Source organism: Sceloporus occidentalis, unplaced genomic scaffold (genome assembly GCF_023333645.1).
Source record: "Sceloporus occidentalis isolate IW3139 unplaced genomic scaffold, rSceOcc1.0.p SCAF_311, whole genome shotgun sequence".
Lineage (NCBI taxonomy): Eukaryota > Metazoa > Chordata > Lepidosauria > Squamata > Phrynosomatidae > Sceloporus > Sceloporus occidentalis.
The window spans coordinates 186,651-207,642 of record NW_028317291.1 but is presented as its reverse complement, the minus strand read 5'-3'; the positions used below and the strand labels follow the sequence as shown (position 1 = coordinate 207,642).

Here is a 20,992-nt window from a genome sequence, read left to right as displayed (position 1 = left end):
TTGGTCTCACCGGACCATAGGGCATGGTTCCAGTAATCCATGTCCTTAGACTGCTTGTCTTCAGCAAACTGTTTGCAGGCTTTCTTGTGCATCATTTTTAAAAGGGGCTGCAGTGTGCGGCGTATGGTCTGAGCACCGACTGGCTTCAACCTCTGCAGCAATGCTGGCAGCACTTATACGTTTATTTCCCAAAGACAACCTCTGGATGTGACACTGAGCATGTGCACTCAACGTCTTTGGTTGACCATGGGGAGGCCTGTTTTGAGTTGAACCTGTCCTGTGAAACTGCTGTATGGTCTTGCCCATCGTGCTGCAGCTCAGTTTCAGGGTCTTGGTAATCTTCTTGTATCCTAGGCCATCTGTATGCCATGAGGTGCCACGTTGAACTTCCAGTGACCAGTATGAGTGAGTGTGAGAGTGATAACACCAAATTTAACCTGCTCCCTATTCACACCTGAGACCTTGTAACACTAACAAGTCACATGACACCGGGGAGGGGAAATGGCTAATTGGTCCCAATTTGCACCTTTCCACTTAGGGGTGTACTCACTTTTGTTGCCAAGGTTTAGACATTTACATTGTAGCAGAGTGTCATTTCTTCAGTGTTGTCACATGAAAAGATATAATAAAATATTTACAAAAATGTGAGGGGCGTACTCACTTTTGTGAGATACTGTAGGTTGGAGTGTAAAAAAAAGAAAAAAAAGAAATCAGCAAACACATTTACGTTTTAACAGATTTACTGCAGTTTTAGGATGCAAGTTCCTCCTCTGAGAAAGCCTAAAAAGACTATTTACTTGGAGTATACTATATATATATTTATTTATTTTTGCACGGAAAGGGCAAGCAAATAGAACATCCAACATAAAAATTAGAAAACAATTGCATTGACATTGCCTTGAGCACAAAGCCTTTTAGCCTGAACTGACCTACTGCTGTATACTAATGAATATTAATCTCTGGGGCCAATGCTCTTGTACAGATGGAACACAAATAGGTTTATTTACTAAAAGCACAAGTTGGCAAGAGAGCTTGTACAAGACTTTCCACTTCATCTCAATGACTTCAACTTTACGTTATGAAGGGCGGATCAAAGTAAGCTTCTGCTGCAAGAAGAGCTTGGATGCCCATCGTATACTACATCATGCATTATACAGAGCTACATCAGTCCTTTCTGAAGGTGGTCAGGGATGGCCCCTCATAATGAAGAGTTGCAGAATGTTCTAGAAATTCCTCATGAATAACTTAATTTTGACCCAAAATTACCAGCTTGGAGCCTATAAGGTGCAAGTCCGTTTATACAAAGGACACCACAGCCACAATGTCACATTTTGTCTTGGTTGGAAGAAACACCTGCAAAGTGTAATCATAACACTGCTTCTCCTAGTAGGTAGTGTTGCAGCAGCATTTTAAAGAGACCATATAATACCCTTTGACAGGCTCACCCAAAAATAATGCATATTAACGTAAACGGCTCCAGCTCCCCCTGTGTTCAGATGAATCTTGCCACTGATTAGCTGCCAAATCAATCAGAACCCCCCCCCCATGCATATGAGTGTCCCTTTAAGTATAAGACAAACAATTTATATATTCTAGACCATGTCTGCTTTGCTTAATGCATGCGTACATCCAAAATATATCAATATTGCTTGGCTGTGTTACCTGTGACAAAGCGAAGTATTATGATTTATCATGTGTGCCTTATAACAATTGAGCATTTAAGGATAGAAAAGCTTTAGCTCTCCAGCTATTGATGACAAGAGGCCATGGAATTTACATTTCATTAACAAAGAGCCATGGTTTAGATTTCACCACGACCATGAGATTAGGAATAGATAATGTAGCATTTTACCCAGATATCCCTTGTCATCTGCATCTGCTGTAATGCAGGATAGTACATAGGGAAGCAACATAAAATCATATAAAGATAAAAAAAAATAAAAAAAAATTTATGCATATTTTTCAATCCGTAGCATTGAATTTTACAGCCAGGCCATGATTCTGAACAGAATAAAACAAGTTATTGAAAACATTTTAAATAGAAAGTTTATAGTACCGTGTCTGGCACAGATTTAGCCAACTCCTTGCTGCCAAACTACCAATTTGAGATCATTTACACAGATAGTATCTTCAAATTGGGGTCCAAACCTTTCCTGCAACCTTCAAAAAAAACCAGATCAACCAGTTCCTGAGAAGGCCTGAATAGCAAAGCCTACTGTCCCTTTCAATTTCTTGGCAGCAGTTTAAACAAATGTGTCTATGGGTCTTGGCATTTTATTTCTTTTGCTTTAATCCAATTAAATCCCATAGGGAGGTTGAGTGTTTTCAGAATATTATGAGTTTTGCGTGGAGTTCGATTCATTATCTGGCACCAGATAAAAAGGGCATTTAAAAGCAGTAATTTTTTTTAGCAGGTTAAGAGAGCTTTTATAAAGCCCGACACTAATATTACAAAACCTTGTATAGGATACTATAAATTCTAATCACCGCCTGTTAGGAAACCCAGAATTTTATTGCAGTTAAGAACCATTTTTGTCCATATATGCCTGTTTTCTTTCCTGCTGTAAAGAACTTAATCAGTCCTTGGTCTAATCTTAAATACAGATTTGTTTTATGCATATCCCATGCATGTTTTAGTTCTCTTACTGTACAAACCTCTATCACTTCTCCTGGGAGGCTGTTCCGATGCTTTTATGTGACTTTCCATAGAAAAGACCAAGTTAAATGTTTAATGAATATACTTTTATTGGATTATGAACATTGTTTAATCTTTTGGAAATAGCTCAAATTAAGAGGCGACATAACTTTGGTCACCCTTTGGTCTTCCGTGAACCATAAAGTACCAAACCATGATATAATAGTTTATGGAGGACTTCATTTGCCTCTGCAGGTAGCTTTCAACAGTGCACAGGTAAGATTAACATACACTTACACGTTTAGCTGTGAACTAAAGGAGCTTCTACATATAGATGTTCTAGAATGGCCCTTTCCCCTAATTAGTTATTTATGCAAAACGCAAGTTATACTCCATTCTATTCAGCATCTGAAGAGGCAATTGACAGCCTCCTAGAAATTATTTTTCCTGGTTTATTCTAGAGCACTATAAAGCATAATTATGATTAAAAAAAAAAGCATACCTTTATTTATAATCTCATGTGAAACCTCCATAGCAGACGGCTACTGAGGCAATAACAGTAAATTGAAATAGATTAATAATAATGCAATATAATGCTACAGCAACTGTAGTGTATGTACATACAGTATCCAAAAAAGAAAAAAAGGTAAATAAAAAGTATTTAACTACTTTATATTCAAAGTCCATACACAGAATGGTTTTTTTTTTCAGTCTGCTTTCTCCAATTTAAAGCACCATGTGTTTGTTTTTAATATGATAACTAGCTTACATGTTGTATCGTTTCAATGCACTTCCAAATAGGGCATTTTCCCCCCCGAAACTTTTAATTCAAAAAGTTTTGGGGTAGAGTTAAATTTGTTATTACGCAGAGAGTGTCCTTATTGCGGTTCATTCTGCTTCAAAGAAGTGGATAGCAGTTCATTATTTGCCTCAGGATCTAGGGTTGTCCCGTCTGTACTACGGCAGGTCTGTGGGTCAGAAGTGGCCCCATCTGGATCGGTTTGTGGCACTGCAGGATCTGAGGCAGATCTGTCACTGCTCGAGTACTGTTCTGTGGAGTCTACCGCAGTGCTGCAAGCTGATTGGTGCATTTGTTGCTCAGTTGCATTTGAAACAGTCCTTTGTGTGTCTTGGTACAGTTGCTGCCCTGTGGCATCGGCTACCGTATTGTCTGTGTTTGAGTTGGGTTTGGTGGCATGGCTGGTGTCCGTTTTCTGCTCGTACTCCTCAGCATGTTGAGCATGTCCAGAGTCGGGCTCGCTAGAAGCCAATACCAAGGGAGGCTGAGGTAGGTCTTTCTGCTGAGAAATGAAGGAAAGCGAGTTTTAATAGTATATCTGCACATATAAAAAGGGTGTGCATCGGATGAATGAAAAATTGTATACATCATGTGTTTTAAGGTAGTAATTTTTCCAGGGTAGCATATAAAAAGGTCATTCATGCCAAAACACACTATATAAGAAGACTTTAAAAATGTGCAACTATCAAAAATATAATGCTGAATCTGCATTCATGTTGATATAGGTTTATCTCAATGGGCTTCTACCCAAGGCTGATGACTATTCCTCTCACAACACCAAACTGAAAAAGTTCCTATGATCCCAGGATATAGTACAAAAAAAAAATGAAGTCGGAAGTCCGTCATCTTAGTAAGAGTTTACGAGATTCTATAAGGGCTTCCAACACGCATGGCTATTAATGCATGTTAAATACATTTGGTTATAATATATTCCTTTTAAACGGAGGAAGCGGCCGTTGTAATGTTTTTAAGTAGAAAATATCTACTGTTCTAGTGTATAAGGCTACACCAGAAAATGTTTTTTATACACACACACATATATATAATATATATATATATATATATATATATATATACATACATACATACATATATACATATACACATATACATATATATATCTACACACACACACACAATGGGGTCACTGGATTTACTCTACTAGATTTCCCATTTAAAAAGTAATTGAAGTAGGAAAAGAGGAAAATACTATCTTTCACGTTATACATGATTTTTATACCATAATGAAATTTTTCTCCGATATATGGAATCATTACATAATAAATGGAAAATAAATGTATTTCTAAACATTCTAATTAATGTCCAGTTATACTGCATTGTAAGACTGAAGAGCAGATTTATTATAATGGCACACATATGAATTACTATACCCTTCATTAATTCTGCAAGGATTTACTCAACTTTATCTGAGTTAGGATTTAAAATATTAGTATTTCTCGGAGACAGTCATATCAAACTTGTATTCACCACAAAGCCGCTGCCTGTCCAGAACAGAGGCAGTTCCTTGCGCCAGACAGCCACTGCCAAACTCGTGAGGAGGGTGCAGGGGACTAGGTAGAGTAAAGCAGGCTGGCCCTTCTGCATCAAGGCTAGTGCTACAAAGGTCACAAGTAGACCTATTCCATAAGCTGGGGAGAAAAATGGCAGAAGAGTGTGAGTGAATGAACTGAGTATACAGGTAAACTGATAGAGACTAAAAATAAAGTTAAAAAGAGAAGAAATAAATATGATTCATTCTTGTTATTGTCATAACGCATGTCATCCGACTAATCAAATAATTTCCACAAATCCTAAAATAGCCTATAGATACCAACAGACCTATGATCTGTATTTACACTGACATGATGAAACATTTTAATCTGACTGATATAATATATTATATATATATATATATGTATGTTCCTATGGTTAATGAATAGACCAACAGAACTGTTGTGTATGTCTGTGTAGCCGTTGTATCCACAAAACCTACTTAGTGGACAGGTGCGCATTTGCTGTCATGTAGTGATTAAGCATCCAAGGTTCCCTCAATATAATTAAATATTCTGCCTATTCTAAAGCAGATTCATTGGCCCACTTTATTAGGTACGTCTATCTGGTACCACACCTTTTGCTGCTGTAGCCCATCAGCTACGAAATTTGGTGGTTCAGAGATGCCTGAGTATTTGAGTATTTGCGGGCTGTACAATGATGTTTCGGATACTTCATGAAAAAAAAAAAAATGGCCTTACAGAACCAACGATATACTATTCTCTGCCTGCCTCCTCACTGTGATTGTGAGCTGGAGAGAATGTGGAATTAAGTAATAATATAGATTGAGTTAGGTAGGGGGTTATATATTAAAAAAAAAAAAAAAAAAAAATAGAAACATAATTTTTTGAAAATTTTAAATAAATAGAGAAAGAAAAAAAAAAAAAACACAAAATCTTTGTTAGATGTTTCCACATCAGGGCAGGTTAATGTATTTTTGGTATTATTACCGGAAATATACATTTTTAAAAAAATATATATTTTATTTTTAAAACTAATGTCTTGTATATATCAATAATCGTTTCAAAGAAAAAATATAATTTGTGTGGGTTACTGAATGTAAATGAGAAAGGAGGGAAACAATGCTTGAAGAAAGACGTAGCAAAACCACAATGTCTAGTCTTGTAGTGTAAAAAAGCCCTGGTCCTCAGGGGCCTAATGAGCAAGTACCTATTGAGGTCTACTTGAGTGTATATTTGTAGTTCACAAACAAATGTACATATGTATCCCAGATACTGAAGGAGATATTTCTTAGAGGCACGTACCAATAGTGCAGGCCACAAAATAGATCCTTGATGACTGCATTTGAATGTCAAATCTATGACAATAAGCAACCAGCAGACCTGAAACAGCACAAAGCACACAAAGACGTTATGCATTCATACATGAATAAATGTCATGATCACATGATCTTAAAAGCAACCATCTTGCTTTGCTTTTAGAGAGGGACACAAAGCATGTAATGTAAGTCAGCTTGGTGCTTTTGAAATTGTCATCAAGAATAAAGGGCATAAAGACGAACAAATTGTGCTAGAAAAAAATAGCGAGACTATGGATCAAGACGTGTAGAGAATGTCAGGCACCCTAGGGAGCATAATAAAATCTTCTATTCGTTATAGGTGTAAGAGGAATTAAAATGAATTGACCTTGCCAAGACACTTTTGACCTATGCCACATATACCATGCTCACTGGGAAGACAGGTGATGGCTACTTAAATATAGAACAGCATTTACAGCCCTAGATTGGGCAACAGACTTTCAAACACTGCATCCCAGGTATTTGGAAGACATACACAGATATGTGATGTCTATAAGACATTCTTGTTGCATTTTAGTTACATATCTATCTGTTAAGTACTTGTTACTATACCTTTGTTCATTCCCAATGTAACCCTGTATATGTGCTAGCCTTTTAATGGCTTCATTACAGTATTCAACCAAGAAGCATTTTCTGGTTATTTATTATATGTGAATTTATATAGTGTAACCCTAGACGAAGGTATGCTGGCACCTGGAAACCCCTTTTCCCCCCCAAGTATATCCCATTTCCAAAACAAGAGAATAAGGCATTTTAAATGGTTGGGTGCACTCACTTCTACTTTTATATAGTAATATCTCATAAGGTGCATTACCAATGCAAACGAAAGAGCAGATGAGTTCTCAGCGTGCACAATTTTTACAAATTATTGTCTTCAACAAGGGACCTTTTCTGTACTAATTTCATTGTTTTCCTCTGTAGTTTAATTTGTGTATTAGTTATATGCATGGCCTCCTTTTACAGTACCATATTAATGGGCTATTGGCCTGGGCTTGCCCCTTTGTGCAAGGCTGCCAATCCTCCTCTTGTCGTCAGGATGGCAAACAAACGCGATATATATCCTTACCTGGTACCAGGATATCCCCAAAACCCAAGAGTGAGAAAGGTCTGTCACAAAGAGCCAGTGGTGAAGAGTTTAATCTGGGTACTTTCAGGACCATTGGAAGCTGTAGGAAAGAAGAAAAACAGGCTACAGACTAATAGACTAGCTTCTTAATTTCCTCAATGGGGGAGCCATGTAAAAAAACACAATTACAAACACCTCTTTGGGAAAAAGACCGAGTTTCAAAATTAGATTTTGAATTCTAGGCAAAGATGAGCAGATTCCTTATCTACTGTTATATTGGTCCCCGTTTGCATATCATTTTTAAACATAGCTTTGAGCACAGTGCAGAAGGGTACAGTTGAGAGCTTTTGTCACTTTCTTGGTGTCCATAAAGACAATGCATCTGTGGCTACCTGCTGATCCCAAATTTACCTACCCAAAACAGTAAATAGTATTACATAACCCTGTGCTATGTTTAAAGCTATGTATACACGACTGCATCACGTTTCAGCCCCCATGCAGAGTTTTTATCAAGATACAGATATCTACCTATTTACCAAGAGTTGCAAGAGTAAATGCATGCGTGTGTGTAGATGTCCTGAGACATATGAACACACAGCTAATTTTACCTTTTCCTGAGTGGAAGAGTCTGTAGGTCCAGCAGCGACTTCAACCATGATGCTTTCCCCAGTCTGAAGGATGAATGCAACTCAGAGATCAGGGACAAGTAATTCAAGCATGGTAAAGTACCCACAACATCTACTGCACATTTCTCAATACTCAGATATACCAAAAATATATATTTCACATATTTCAATTATATGTCTGTATCCCGCACACACACACCCAGTATGTTGATCACTAATCCCCTATATAAAGTCTGTTGTAAGAGCAATATTACTGTATATGGAAGGAAACTGGAGGCATACCTTTGTGAGGAATGGAGTGATGAAGACAAAGAACACATCGTATACAAAAAGAACTACTAAGAGTAAAGTGCAACCCTGTATTAAAAAAAAAATAAAAAAATATTAAAAACAATCAAATGAAGCTAATAATATTATGGGCTTTCGGTGATTGGTGCAAGATGGCAGATCCTAGGGGTGGCAACTCGCCACCCTAGTGGACCATTGCGCTGAAAAGTTTGGTTGGGAAGATCAAAAATCTTCCGTGAAATTTGCCCAATTGCACCACAAATGGTTTGTGCAGACCTCTGTAGTAAAAATTCCATGGGAAATCAGGTGGGGCACCAGGACAGGGCAGTGTTCTAGAAGATCAAGACCCCGAGTGGTGCTCTGCAATTCAGAGGGTCTGCAGGGGTGGCTTGGGCATCAGCCACCATAAATAAGGCACTGATTTCTATGTTGAAAACGGAGAAGAGGGGCTATTATTTTTGAGGACTTAACTGTATGGAGACAATGAAACAAGCAGAGAAGGGTGTTGTATAGCTAGTGATGAGTATTGGAAGGCTATTAACATGTATAACTTAGATGAGAGGGGAGGTGTGACATTAAAATGCAAAAAAAAGGCATTCAACAAAATACAGGAGGGAAATATTAAAATAAGTATATGATAGTTTTTTTTAAAAAAATGTACATATTTTTATTACATTAAATATTTTTTTTTTTTTTTAATTTTTTTTTTTTTTTTAAGAGCACTGCTCAATGTACAGAGTGTACAGCCCTGTGAAAACTCTCATAGGGCTGCAGCATGCACACTGACTGGATGGCACATTGTGCGATTAGTCAGTGACTTCTGTTCACTAGCACCTCTTTACATACCTTAAACGTGGGCAGGCGTATGGTTTTCAACATGTAGAGACAGAATGCTATACCGAGTATGTCTTGGAGAACCCAGGCCCACCTGAATACAACGAAATTAGTATTAAAAATTATTTTCTGCAGAAAGGCAAAGTATCTATTAAACATGTAACAAGGGACTACTTACATTTATTTTAGTCTCCCCCCTGTTAAAAATGTATTTTAGCTTTTTAGGGTGAGAAATAACCAAATTACTATTGAAAATTAGTTCATTTTTTAAGATAAAGACAGTTTTCTTAATAGGTACACCATAACACTTACTGGTCTTCATTCCTGTACACACCCCATATCACGCTGACTGTAACGCAGAAAGATGCCAACAGTAGCTTCCAAACGGCCGGTCGCTTGTGAAAATATGGAAGGTTATTTTCTGGAACCCTGGGAGAAGGAAATACATTGCATGAACTTGATGTGATTATAATCTAGGCTTGAAGGAGGCAGCATCAATTATCTCATTACTGCCGAGAAGTAAAATTCCATGCTTTTACCTGCATTTTCCATAAGGAAATCTGCGAACAAAGGGAGCCAGACAGCTGTACAGACCAATGGATGCAGCCAAGCAGAATATCCCAATGATGACATATACTGTAACAGTGTCAAAAGGATTATTGTAAACAAAGTATCCTTGGTACAAACAGACTGTTGAATTATCAATACATCTTTATCTTGATATTTCAAAATTACCAATATAAAAAAAATTAGTTATTGTGTGTAGTGTTACAGTAATTCTGCATAGATACCGATTGGGATAGTGGAACTATAGAGTGACTAAGAAGTGTACTAGGATCACCATTAACTTTGGGTTTACAGATTTTAAAAAAAAAAAAAAAAAGGATAAAAAACCAAACGTCTTACCATTAAACAGTTGAATGGATATAAAAGAACCTCAAAATACTTAAAGATATTCAATAATGTACATGAAGGGAATATATTTTAAAGGAGGGGAGGTGGTATGCAAACATGACTTAAGTAATGGCAGCTATTTGTACCCATTCTGCAGTAATTCTATTTATCGCACATTACCAAAATACTGAATGGAAAAATGTATGCTGAGGTACATGTGTTTTAATTGGGAAAAATCTAGTACAGCTATGAGGATAACAGGGTATGTTCCAAGTAAAATGCACGAAGATATAATACATCATTTAATCAATACACTAAAGCGATGTAAGTGATTAACAAATGTTATGTACAAGATTATATTCTTACTTAAAATGTGCTTCTCTAACATCAGGTGCGGTGTGCAGTTGTTACACCCCCAACACACAGTGTCACCCTATTTCTGTTATTTTTCAAGAAACCATCTCTAAATAACAAAAAAAAACTACATTGCAAACTCATATTTTAATCATATAGTTTTACATCTAAAACAGAGACTGCATGATTTCTAGTGTAATCTATATGCCAGTTAGCTCTTGGATACAAAAACAAGAGATGAAAACAGAAGCTATTCCACAGAATTGTTTAAATAAAGCAGCATATTAATATTTTAGTCCAGATTCCAGCATCCTTGAGTCGGTAGAATTTACATTGTTTACATGAAGGGAAAATTTGTTTTTTTTCAGGGAAGGAAGGGGGAAAACAGCCCAAGCATAGGTCTACTTCCTCTATTTACAACAACTTAACATTCAGCTAGCCGTGTAGTTGCCATTTTAATCAGGTTCAAATTGCACTTAGGTAATTTTGTAACAGGCCTCAGTAGAAGTTAAGGTTAAGGAGTTACAGGCCTCAGTAGAAGTTAAGGTTAAGGACAGTTACAGGCCACAGTAGAAGTTAAGGTTAAGGACAGTTACAGGCCTCAGTAGAAGTTAAGGTTAAGGACAGTTACAGGCCTCAGTAGAAGTTAAGGTTAAGGACAGTTACAGGCCTCAGTAGAAGTTAAGGTTAAGGACTTAACTACACAGAACTAGTAGTTTCTGTTACGTAAGATTTTTTTTTTGTTTTAAGATTAGAATGTTTTTGCTATTCTGTAAAAATAATCAACAGCTTGGCCTTGGTAATTTTCCTCTGATTTTTTTCTGCGTATCGCTACCTATTTTTGAGGTAGCGATACGCAGGCCTAGTTACAAAACCTTATATACATGCAGATCTTTGTTTATAATCTGGGGCAGGCCGAGAGAGAGAAGCTAGACTTCATATAGAGACTGACTGGTATGTTTATTTTGATTTTTTATGCATATAAGATTTAATAGGCATTCTATGTTATACTCTGTTTAATTTTGGATTTCTGTAATTTTTATTATTTTTAATAAATAATTACTATATTGAATTCTCAGTCCTCTCTTCTAATTGTGCTCACTATTTCAGTTATTGAATGTGAGACCTATACACATGTAAAAAAAATGAGATTTGGTAACTTATCACTTAGGGTAGAGAATAACCTCTCTTTAATTTGAACATGTGTCTTAAGTTTTAGAATGTCCTGTCATGGCTCCAACTCAAACAGTGAGGTTCTTTTAGGGAAAAACACCTATCCCACATCAGAGTAAAAGGAGGAGGGTTAGGAATGGGGCTCACACCCAATCTGTAATGGAGAATAGACTTAGCATGGAAGGCATTAGTGAGACATGACGGATGCAAGCTGGAGAGAGTAGACTGATGACCAGAGAGCTGTTGCTGTACTCCGGACATAGAGTGACACAGGGAGTAGACACAGGGATCCACAAGAGTACCCGAGTATCGCCATACAGCTCGATGGACAACCAGAGTCATCCTGTCTGCATTAGCAAGAGGTTCAGAAGATCCAAGAAAGGAGACTTCAGCAAAAGAATTATACTCCTGTTGGTCTTCGATGTGCTGCTCCTACAGAGAACGAAGGACGCGGTCGATCCACAGCTCCAAGATAAGCAGGCAAGCTTCGGGCAGAACAGATCATGCACAAACCAGATATCAGCATTCCGCATAATAGCCTAACAGTCCTTGAAGTGAACAAGGACATCAACTTTGTAGACTATGAAAAGGCGTTTGCCAGCATGGAACGAGAGGCCATCTGGAAGCTCGTTCCATCCTCCATCTGAGCCAAGTTTGTCACTGATCAATATCTCATACAATGGGATGCTCTGTAGTGTGATCCACGCTGCAGAGCATCCACGCGACCTTGAGGCTGACACCAAAAAGATAGGCTACACTTGGAACCAGCTAAAGAGAAAGGCGAGGGACAGGGGACTCTGACCCCTACCAGGGTATAGGGCCAGACACATAAGTGACATCTGGAGCCATGATCTTAAAGTCCATATGTGCTGAAAAGGCTGAAATCCAGAATCATTTAATGATGTCATGCTATTGGCTGTGGAAAACAGAAGTGCACCTGCCTAATTTCAATTAAGTACATTAAACTAGCCAAGTCATCCATTGTAGATATATGGATACCATACTGTATATATTGGGAACATTTGTTATACAATATATTTTAATATACTATACTACATTTACTACTAATGCATCAGTTTTATTGCAAAAAATTAAACAATTGGCCAAATGTTTCAAGGCAGCAGCCCCTTTCTCAATGTGCCTGGCAAAAAATTAGGTTGCATGAGTGCACCGCACAATAGTTTGTCTGCGTGGTATGTTCATTCTTTGAATTTTATACTTGAGATGACAGTTTACTAGGTATTGTTTCTGTACCTAAATTATCGTAGAAGTAGTAGAGAAGAACCAGCATGGAACAGCACATGACTACAAACACGCAAATCATGATGGGAGTTACATCCACAGTTTCGTCATCATGTTTTTTATCTCCACCATCATCCCGCTTGTGTTTCATGTATCGCCTGTTAAAAAGAATGTTGATTATTTTGAGAAGTATGCATAATGATTACAAAACATTATTGTAATCATCTGAAGTCACATGGGTTTCAAGATCAAAAACAACATGGGTTTTCCTGAGGAAGATCTTGCCAAACAAATCTTATTGATTTTTTTGATTGGGTGACTAAAGTAATTGATCAAGGTGGTGCGGTAGACATTGCGTATCTGGATTTCAGTAAGGCCTTTGACACTGTGCCACATAGAAGACTGATAAATAAACTGCAATCTCTGGGTTTAGATCCCAATGTTGTTGAATGGATTAGGCAGTGGCTGAGTGACAGAGGGTTGTAATCAATGGAGTATATTCAGAACAAGGTCTTGTAACCAGTGGGATACCTCAGGGATCTGTACTTGGACCCATTATCTTTAATATTTTTATTAGTGATATTGCAGATGGTTTTGATGGAAAGGTATGTTTATTTGCTGACGACACAAAAATTTGCAACAGGGTTGATGTTCCTGGAGGAAGAAGCCAAATGGCAAACGATATAGGTAAACTGGAAAAATGGTCAGAGCTGTGGCAATTGGCATTTAATGTAGATAAATGCAAAGTAATACACCTGGGGCATAAAAACCCAAGGGCAGAGTATAGAATATTTGATACTGTCCTAACCTCAACGTGTGAGGAAAGGGATTTAGGGGTAATTGTTTCTGAGGATTTAAAGGTAGGCAGACAATGCAGTAGAGCAGCAGGTAATGCTAGCAGAATGCTTGATTGTATAGCGAGAAGTATTAGCAGTAGAAAGGGGGAAGTGCTCATGCCGTTGTGAGGTCTCACCAGTGATCTGTACTTGGAGTATTGTGTACAGTACTGGAGACCGTATTTTCAGAAGGATATAGAAATGTTGGAGAAAGTTCACAGAAGGGCTACTAATATGGTTTATGGATTACAAGATAAACCTTACCAGGACAGGTTAAAGGATCTTAACCTATATAGCCTGGAAAAAAGACGGGACAGGGGGGATATGATAGAAACATTTAAATACTTAAAGGGAATCAACAAGGTAAAGGAAGATAGTTTATTTAAAAGGATAAATACTACCACAACAAGAGGACACAACCATAAACTAGAGGGGCAAAGGTTTAATGGTAACATCAGAAAATATTACTTTACGGAAAGGGTAGTGGACGCATGGAATAGCCTTCCAGCAAAAGTGGTAGATGTTAATACAGTAAAGTCATTTAAGCAAGCATGGGATAGGCATAAGGCCAAGCTAGATATAGGATAAGGGCAGGTACTAAAGGAAAGTACTCAGAGGTTGGGCAGACTGGATGGGCCTACTGGTTCTTATCTGCCGTCACTTTCTATGTTTCTATATTACAGCATTTCAAAGTTAGGAAGAGAAAACCTGTACCATGCAAGCTGTATTAGGAGATGCGTAAGAACTTTCATTTCAAGGCAATTTTAGCATTATATATTTATTATACAAATCACTTTTTACCTAATAACATGATCAGTTGTTATTGCTAAGATGGTGAAATTAACACAAGTGTTTAAAACTGTAAAATTAACATGTGAAATATGAAACACCAGAATAGAAAACACTTGAGAAGATATGATGGACATACCAATACAGTCAAGGGCAGATATAATTTCTCTGATTCCCTGTATTTAGTTGAAAATCTTCAATACTGGATTAAATACGGATATGAGACGCATATACTCACTTTTTAACATCTCGGCTTCCAGCCCAGTATCCACCAATGGCAACTGTCCCAACAGCCATCACAAAAATAATGACCATATTATAGTCTACAACAGGTTCCTTTGGCGCATACATTGCCACTTTCACAAATCGTCCAAAAGTCTGCAATGAAGCAAAATACATTTATGTATCGAAGGTATATTTAGACATCAGAGCCTTGGGTATGTCCTCTTGCATAAAAAAAAAAGAAAAATCAATTAAATTATATGAACGACAGCAAAGCCTGATCTGAATGCTTAAAAAGGAACATGCTGGCTACCCTTTGCTGTTTAATGCACAGAACCCTCATGTGTAGACGAGCAGAAAGCATTCCCATAGATTTAAAACATGAGCGTGTTCCTGCCACAGACCGACTGCTTTAAGGCAGACTGGGAACGACAGACTGTTCCTTTAAAGCAGCAGGGGTATCTAGCTTATATTGTATAGCCACGTTTGTGTTGCACAGGTGGATATATATGAAAAATATACATTCTTACAGATAGCCTAATTTTAGATACATGATACTTCATGATATGCAGTCCACTCAAAGCTTAACAATTGGAACCCAGCTGAACACAAGTCATGTTTTCAGTTCCGATAAAATGGAGAATTTGTGGATAAAAAGAATCATTTTCATTTCGAAGATGTGTGAATAGCCAAGTTGGCCTACATGGCTTTAGCACAGGAGAACACCCCACTGGCTGTGAGTATCTGTCTAATTGTTAATCCAAAACCGAAAAAGAATTTGATTTCTTACCTTTCCAATGTCAAGCATATCACTGTGGCTAAGGAGGGCCACCGGAATATCAATTTCTTCATATTGACTTCGATTGCCTCCTGGAGGGACCTTAAATAAACAAAATATATTTAACTATAGGTCAGCTTTGTATTACACAAAATTGCTTTTTAGCATTAAGTAAGTTACCGTATTTTTCGCTCCATAAGACGCAGTTTTTTTCCTCCCAAAGTAGGATGAAAAATCAGCCGCGTCTTATGGAGCGAAGATGCAGGCAGGGGGGGGGGGGGGGGCAACGATATACCGTATTGGCTCGAATATAGGCCGCACTTTTTTCCCTATATTCGGGGTCTAGCGCCCGACGCCCGGGACATGCAGTCCCGGGCGCCGGGCAGGCAGCGGGGTTAGGATACAAATTCCCCCGCAGCGGTGCAGGGGACCTGCATCCTACTCCCCGATGCGCTCAGACAGCCTCCCCTGCCAGCACTTCCCACGGGGGGGGGGGGTGCCGGCACGGGAGGTTGTCTAAGCGCATCGTGCGGATGCGTTTTACCTCTGCACCCCCCGCGGACTTACCGGAGCAGACTCCCGGGTGTCTTGCGGGGTCGGCGGGGGACGTCTACGCAATACAACTTCCGGTGCCGGATGTGCTGCACCGGAAGTTGTATTGCGTAGACGTCCCCCGCCGGCCCCGCAAGACACCCGGGAGTCTGCTCCGGTAAGTTGGGGAGGGGGGGGCAGAGGGGGACAGTGGCAGCGTATCTCAGGGAGGGAGGACAGTGGCAGCATATCTCGGGGAGGGAGGACAGTGGCAGCGTATCTCGGGGAGGGAGGACAGTGGCAGCGTATCTCGGGGAGGGAGGACAGTGGCAGCGTATCTCGGGGAGGGAGGACAGTGGCAGCGTATCTCGGGGAGGGAGGACAGTGGCAGCGTATCTCGGGGAGGGAGGACAGTGGCAGCGTATCTCGGGGAGGGAGGACAGTGGTAGCATATCTCGGGGGGCGGGGGGGGCAGAGTGGCAGTATGTTTTTTGGTGCTTTTTTAAAGAAAAAAACTTTTTCTTTAAAAAAGCACCAAACTTTTAGGGTGCGGCCTATATACGGGGGCGGCCTATATCCGAGCCAATACGGTACTCACCAAAAGTGTCCCGGACAGTCTCTGTCTCGCTTCGCCGTCCAGGGGAGGTCTTCATCTGGAGACCGCCGCCTCTGTCGCCGCCTCTCCTCTTCTCTGGTCCGTTGCGACGGCTAAGGGCGGACTGGATGGAGAGGACGGGGGGATTTGACGCAAGCGCCGTGTCACGTATGGCGCCGGCGCATGCGCAGTACGGCGCTTGTAGTCCAACTACACTTCCCATCATGTCTGACCAGCTTTTTTCTGTGCAGGCATGACGGGAGGATGATGTCCTTTTTTTATAGCCCATTTTTTAGCTCAAAATATTTTTTCCTTTTTTTTCTCCTCTAAAATCTAGGTGCGTCTTATCAGCAGGTGCGTCTTATAGAGCGAAAAATACGGTAATTAAAAAAAAATATATATATATACATACAGCCATACCTCTGTTATCTGCCAGAGCTCCCCTCTCCCGAATGTGTGACTACAAGCCGGAGGACAGAGGTAGCCAGATGTAGAGTCTACTCTTGCCCCGGTTATTCTTTCAAGGGAGGGGTGAAGAGTAGGTAGGTGTGGGTATGACCAAATGCCACTCAGTTGCCCAATGTTTGAAGATAGTAACCCAGAGCCCAAAGGAAGCAGCACTTCACTGAAAAGTGATACGGTGTCACTTTATAGAAGGTACCTTCTCATCTTTATATTGGGCTTTCTAATCGGCAGTTTAATATCACTGGCACAATGGCTGCGAACATATCCACAATCCTGTCCACTGTGTTGCTGCACACGTAATCAAGGATACGACGTTCTTGGATCCAACAGAAGACTGTCTGGGTAATTATGCATATTTGTACAGCACTCAGGTAGCAACTATACAAACACACACACCTATAATGTGCTAAAATCTCCTTCACAGATTTAATCTCCAATAACTATGGCCAAATATACATTCCGTAACATCCCTCCATCTGCAATTTTTAGCACTAATCTGTTTTTATGTAATTGTTCTTAAAGAAGTCACTAAAATACTATTCCACACAGTTACCCTGGTAACATAAAAGAAAAAGCAATGAAGTTAAGCTAATGGAAATCTTCGCTTACTATAACAGAACTGGTAGAGTAGAAGTCATGCCTGTGATCGGGCCATTGACTGCTAAGGCGCAGCATGACCTTGTAAGCATGCCATCATAAAAAGCACTACTTACACGACACAAGGGAATAAAACAGAGTAAAAACTTGAAATCCAATGTGAATATTTGATAAAACCACCATTTTTTATTTTTTTCTGTAATATATAACTTCACTTGCTAGCACAAGAGGTTCATGTGCATTGCAAATTCCTTCAGAAGTATGAACATGCTATAGAAATGAAACACCACCAATCTCCGCCAGTTCTCACATTGGTTGCCAATATCAAATAACAGTGTTGGCCGTTGTTTTTGAAATGCCAGGATTTTTTGAAAAATACCCTTTTTGGGGGGGGGGGGGCCTATAAATATAAAAAAAATACAGCTGACGGGCAAGTGTACTTTACATGACTACCGTATATTCTAATGTCTCCTCTAACGTACTAGCTACACCTTATACACTTCAAAAAGGGATACGCTTCTCCAACTAAAATCTATGTGATGTATACAGATTAAATTTAAAATATACATATTTAAATCTTGAATTCTCCAAAGATTTTGCAATAATGCATCATCTGTTCACCCATCCGAAACTACACTACGCAGGTGATCAAGCGAAATCTTCAAACTAGTTCACAGGAGCGCTCAACAAAACTCATTTTATGTGTTTCACACCTACTCATTGATAAAGTGCTATGACAAGTCAAAAGGCATTGGATTAAAAGCATTTTGTTAACAAAATTTTGCAACAATAATAACCCACCTAATGTGCGTCTGTACGATTACTTCCTCCCACCAATGTTACCTCTCACCTATTGTTGGTTCAGGCAACCTTTCTAAGAGCAGGTTAAAGAAAAAAGTGGACTGCAGGACAGAATATTGATAAGATAACGATGCCCTCAGCTTCTACAAAGTCGGGTTTGTGATCACAATCGGTAATGCAAGTTCCCCAAAACGCTTTTCCAGGTATTCAAGTGTTGAAGAAGAACTTGTATCTTATATGCCACATACAAAAGTAGGATTTAGTTAAAGGACTATACTGTGGATGTGTGACCTTAAGGACCATTTTTAGAGGACAAGGTCCGATATATTGCCCTTTTTGAACTGCTTTGGCACACAGGTTGAGTATCTTGTATCCGAAATGCTTGGAACTAGAAGTATTTCAGATAAGAGATAATTTTGCATCTGTGTTCTCAGCTGCATCTGCGCCATTGTTCAGGATTCTTCCCATGGACCGTGCTTTTGGTCCAGAAAAGGGAGCAGAAGAGCTCTGCAGCAGGGAGAAGCCGAAACAGACAAGTTCATGCTAACACCATACAGTAACAGGCATACGCTAACATCATATGCTCACAAATACTAATACCTTATGCCAACACCACTTACTAACATCATATGCCAACATGCACACTCATGCCAATGCCGTACGGTAACACACACACACACTTAATAATAGACTCATATATACCAACACCACATACACACTATCCAAGAACATACACACAGACTAACTTACTCTAACAATATACACAAAAGACACTGAATCTGGCACTACAACGTAGACCCTGACTAGCACTATACATATACACACTGGCACTACAGTATATATACACTACTCCTTTTCTCACCCCGCAGAAACCAGTTGTACCGCTGCTGGGGGGGGGGGGGTTGGCGTGCCCTGGCCAGTACTACCTCATGCCCTGTCCTACAACATTTTCAAGATTGGAGATACTCCACCATTAAACAATGTATGCAAATGTTAAGCCAGATGTACAGAACCGATTACCACTGCATCCCAATCTGATACCTACCAGCCGCTCCCGGCTGACAATGAGAAGCCCCCGTGCGCCGTTGATCTGTGCCAGGCGAACCTTCTCATAGAAGGTACAATTCCCCCGCATTACCATGGGTATTTGGTTATTAAAACCTCCTTCTGGGACATCTGATGGAGAGCACAGTACAGACGTAGTCTGGTCTTGCAGCTGCAACAAGGCCTGGGAAAGACAGTTTGGTTATAAATGACACAGCCTGTATATCACACAAAAAGGGCTGCTACAAGAAGGGTTTTTTTTTGGGGGGGGGGGGGTTGGCATTACTTTCTATTAAATGCATAACACGTCTAGATTCTAGACTTTTGACCAACAAGAGTATTAGACAATTATTTCACCATGACTGGTTTATTTAGGTCCTCCTACTATTTCCCCTAGAGTCACATTTGATGAATGTTGGCTACAACTGAATAGTGTGCTTGTCAAATGCATTGTGGTATTAATAGGACACGTAGCTGGGTTCGCCCTAAGTCTAAAAGGTTGCCAGCTCTTTCTTGTCTGGTATCCTCTAGTCTACTACTCAGCTTTTGAGAAAGTAGTAACTGCCAGCAGTGGGACCATATAATGTTGGATGAATGTTTTGCCTATGCAATTGGCACACAAATAAAAATATGCACGCATTCACTAGGTACTGGTTTACCTAAAAACAAAATCATATTAGTGACAAAACACAGACAGCTAATTGGCAGGTGAAGAGGAATTGGGTACTTACAGCTTTTGCAAGGTCCTGAGGTAGACTAGCCCACAAGGGGTTAAACAGAATGCAGTAATCTTTGGAGCTACCACTGCTCTTCTCCGATTTGACGTGTACCATTCCTGGTGTACATAGCCCCTAAAAAATAAAAACGTGCTGGAGTGAGTCATGGCGATTTTGTATCTTCTAAATGTCCTTGTTAGGGAAAACAACCCTTTTCTGGACCCTCAATACCACAAAGGAGCTCTGAAAGGTGGATTTATTCCAAATATTTAGGACCGGGGTTTACCCAGATGCAGATATGGAACTAATCATATCAACTGGAATAGGATGAAGGAGTAAAGGAAAAAAAAAAATGGGGAAGGAAAAAAAACAAAAAAAACAAAACATGCAAGTAAGATAATTTGCTTGTGGAATTTCTCAATATCATTCACAGACAGTTTACCGTCATTAGATCCCTGGCAACTCTGGCTGAAGCAGAGCTGGAGCTACCTTAAATTTAGTATAGCACATGTAACAAAAATATGTTCAGCTCAAGAAAAAAAACGAAACAAACACATGATAAGACCTTCATAATTAAGTTTGTACCCGTAACTGCGCTTTTGCTAATTACACAGTGAAGACATCAAAAATTACATCGCCAATAGCACTTTTCGTATTTATTGGAGACTCAGGCAATTTTCGTTAAAAAGAAAAGTTGGTACACGGATGACATGGAATAGCATAGCCAAAGAGATATTCACTGAAGTGCGAGTCCTTTGTCCTAGGTTGAGCGTTGTGCCAACTCGTGTTTCTCATGCCGCAGTTCCCGAAGTTTGGGTTTGGGCCAGTGTGGAAGTTG

At 39.4% G+C, this 20,992-nt stretch overlaps 1 protein-coding gene across 1 annotated transcript; it reads right to left on the bottom strand.

The window, feature by feature from the left end:
- Positions 1–3,513: 3,513 nt before the first annotated feature.
- On the bottom strand, positions 3,514–20,271 carry LOC149274908 (signal peptide peptidase-like 2B). The gene is made up of 14 exons (XM_089505105.1): positions 20,170–20,271; positions 19,440–19,622; positions 15,418–15,507; positions 14,644–14,783; positions 12,793–12,938; positions 9,657–9,753; positions 9,430–9,546; positions 9,130–9,211; positions 8,278–8,352; positions 7,978–8,040; positions 7,370–7,469; positions 6,251–6,328; positions 4,923–5,083; positions 3,514–3,936 (listed from the first exon to the last, which is right to left on the bottom strand). Exons 1-14 carry the CDS (start codon positions 20,269–20,271, stop codon positions 3,514–3,516), a joined length of 1,857 nt encoding a protein of 618 aa, XP_089361231.1.
- Between the last annotated feature and the right edge of the window lie 721 nt (positions 20,272–20,992).

Bases quoted from the DNA above. Each gene is read 5' to 3' on its own strand.
- LOC149274908 (XM_089505105.1), bottom strand. From the start codon at position 20,271: ATGGTACACGTCAAATCGGAGAAGAGCAGTGGTAGCTCCAAAGATTAC. The intron at 9,212-9,429 runs GTAAGTGTTATG...CGTTGTATTCAG, and splicing joins GTGTACAGGAATGAAGACCA to GTGGGCCTGGGTTCTCCAAG. The intron at 8,353-9,129 runs GTATGTAAAGAG...TTTTTAATACAG, and splicing joins TACGCCTGCCCACGTTTAAG to GGTTGCACTTTACTCTTAGT.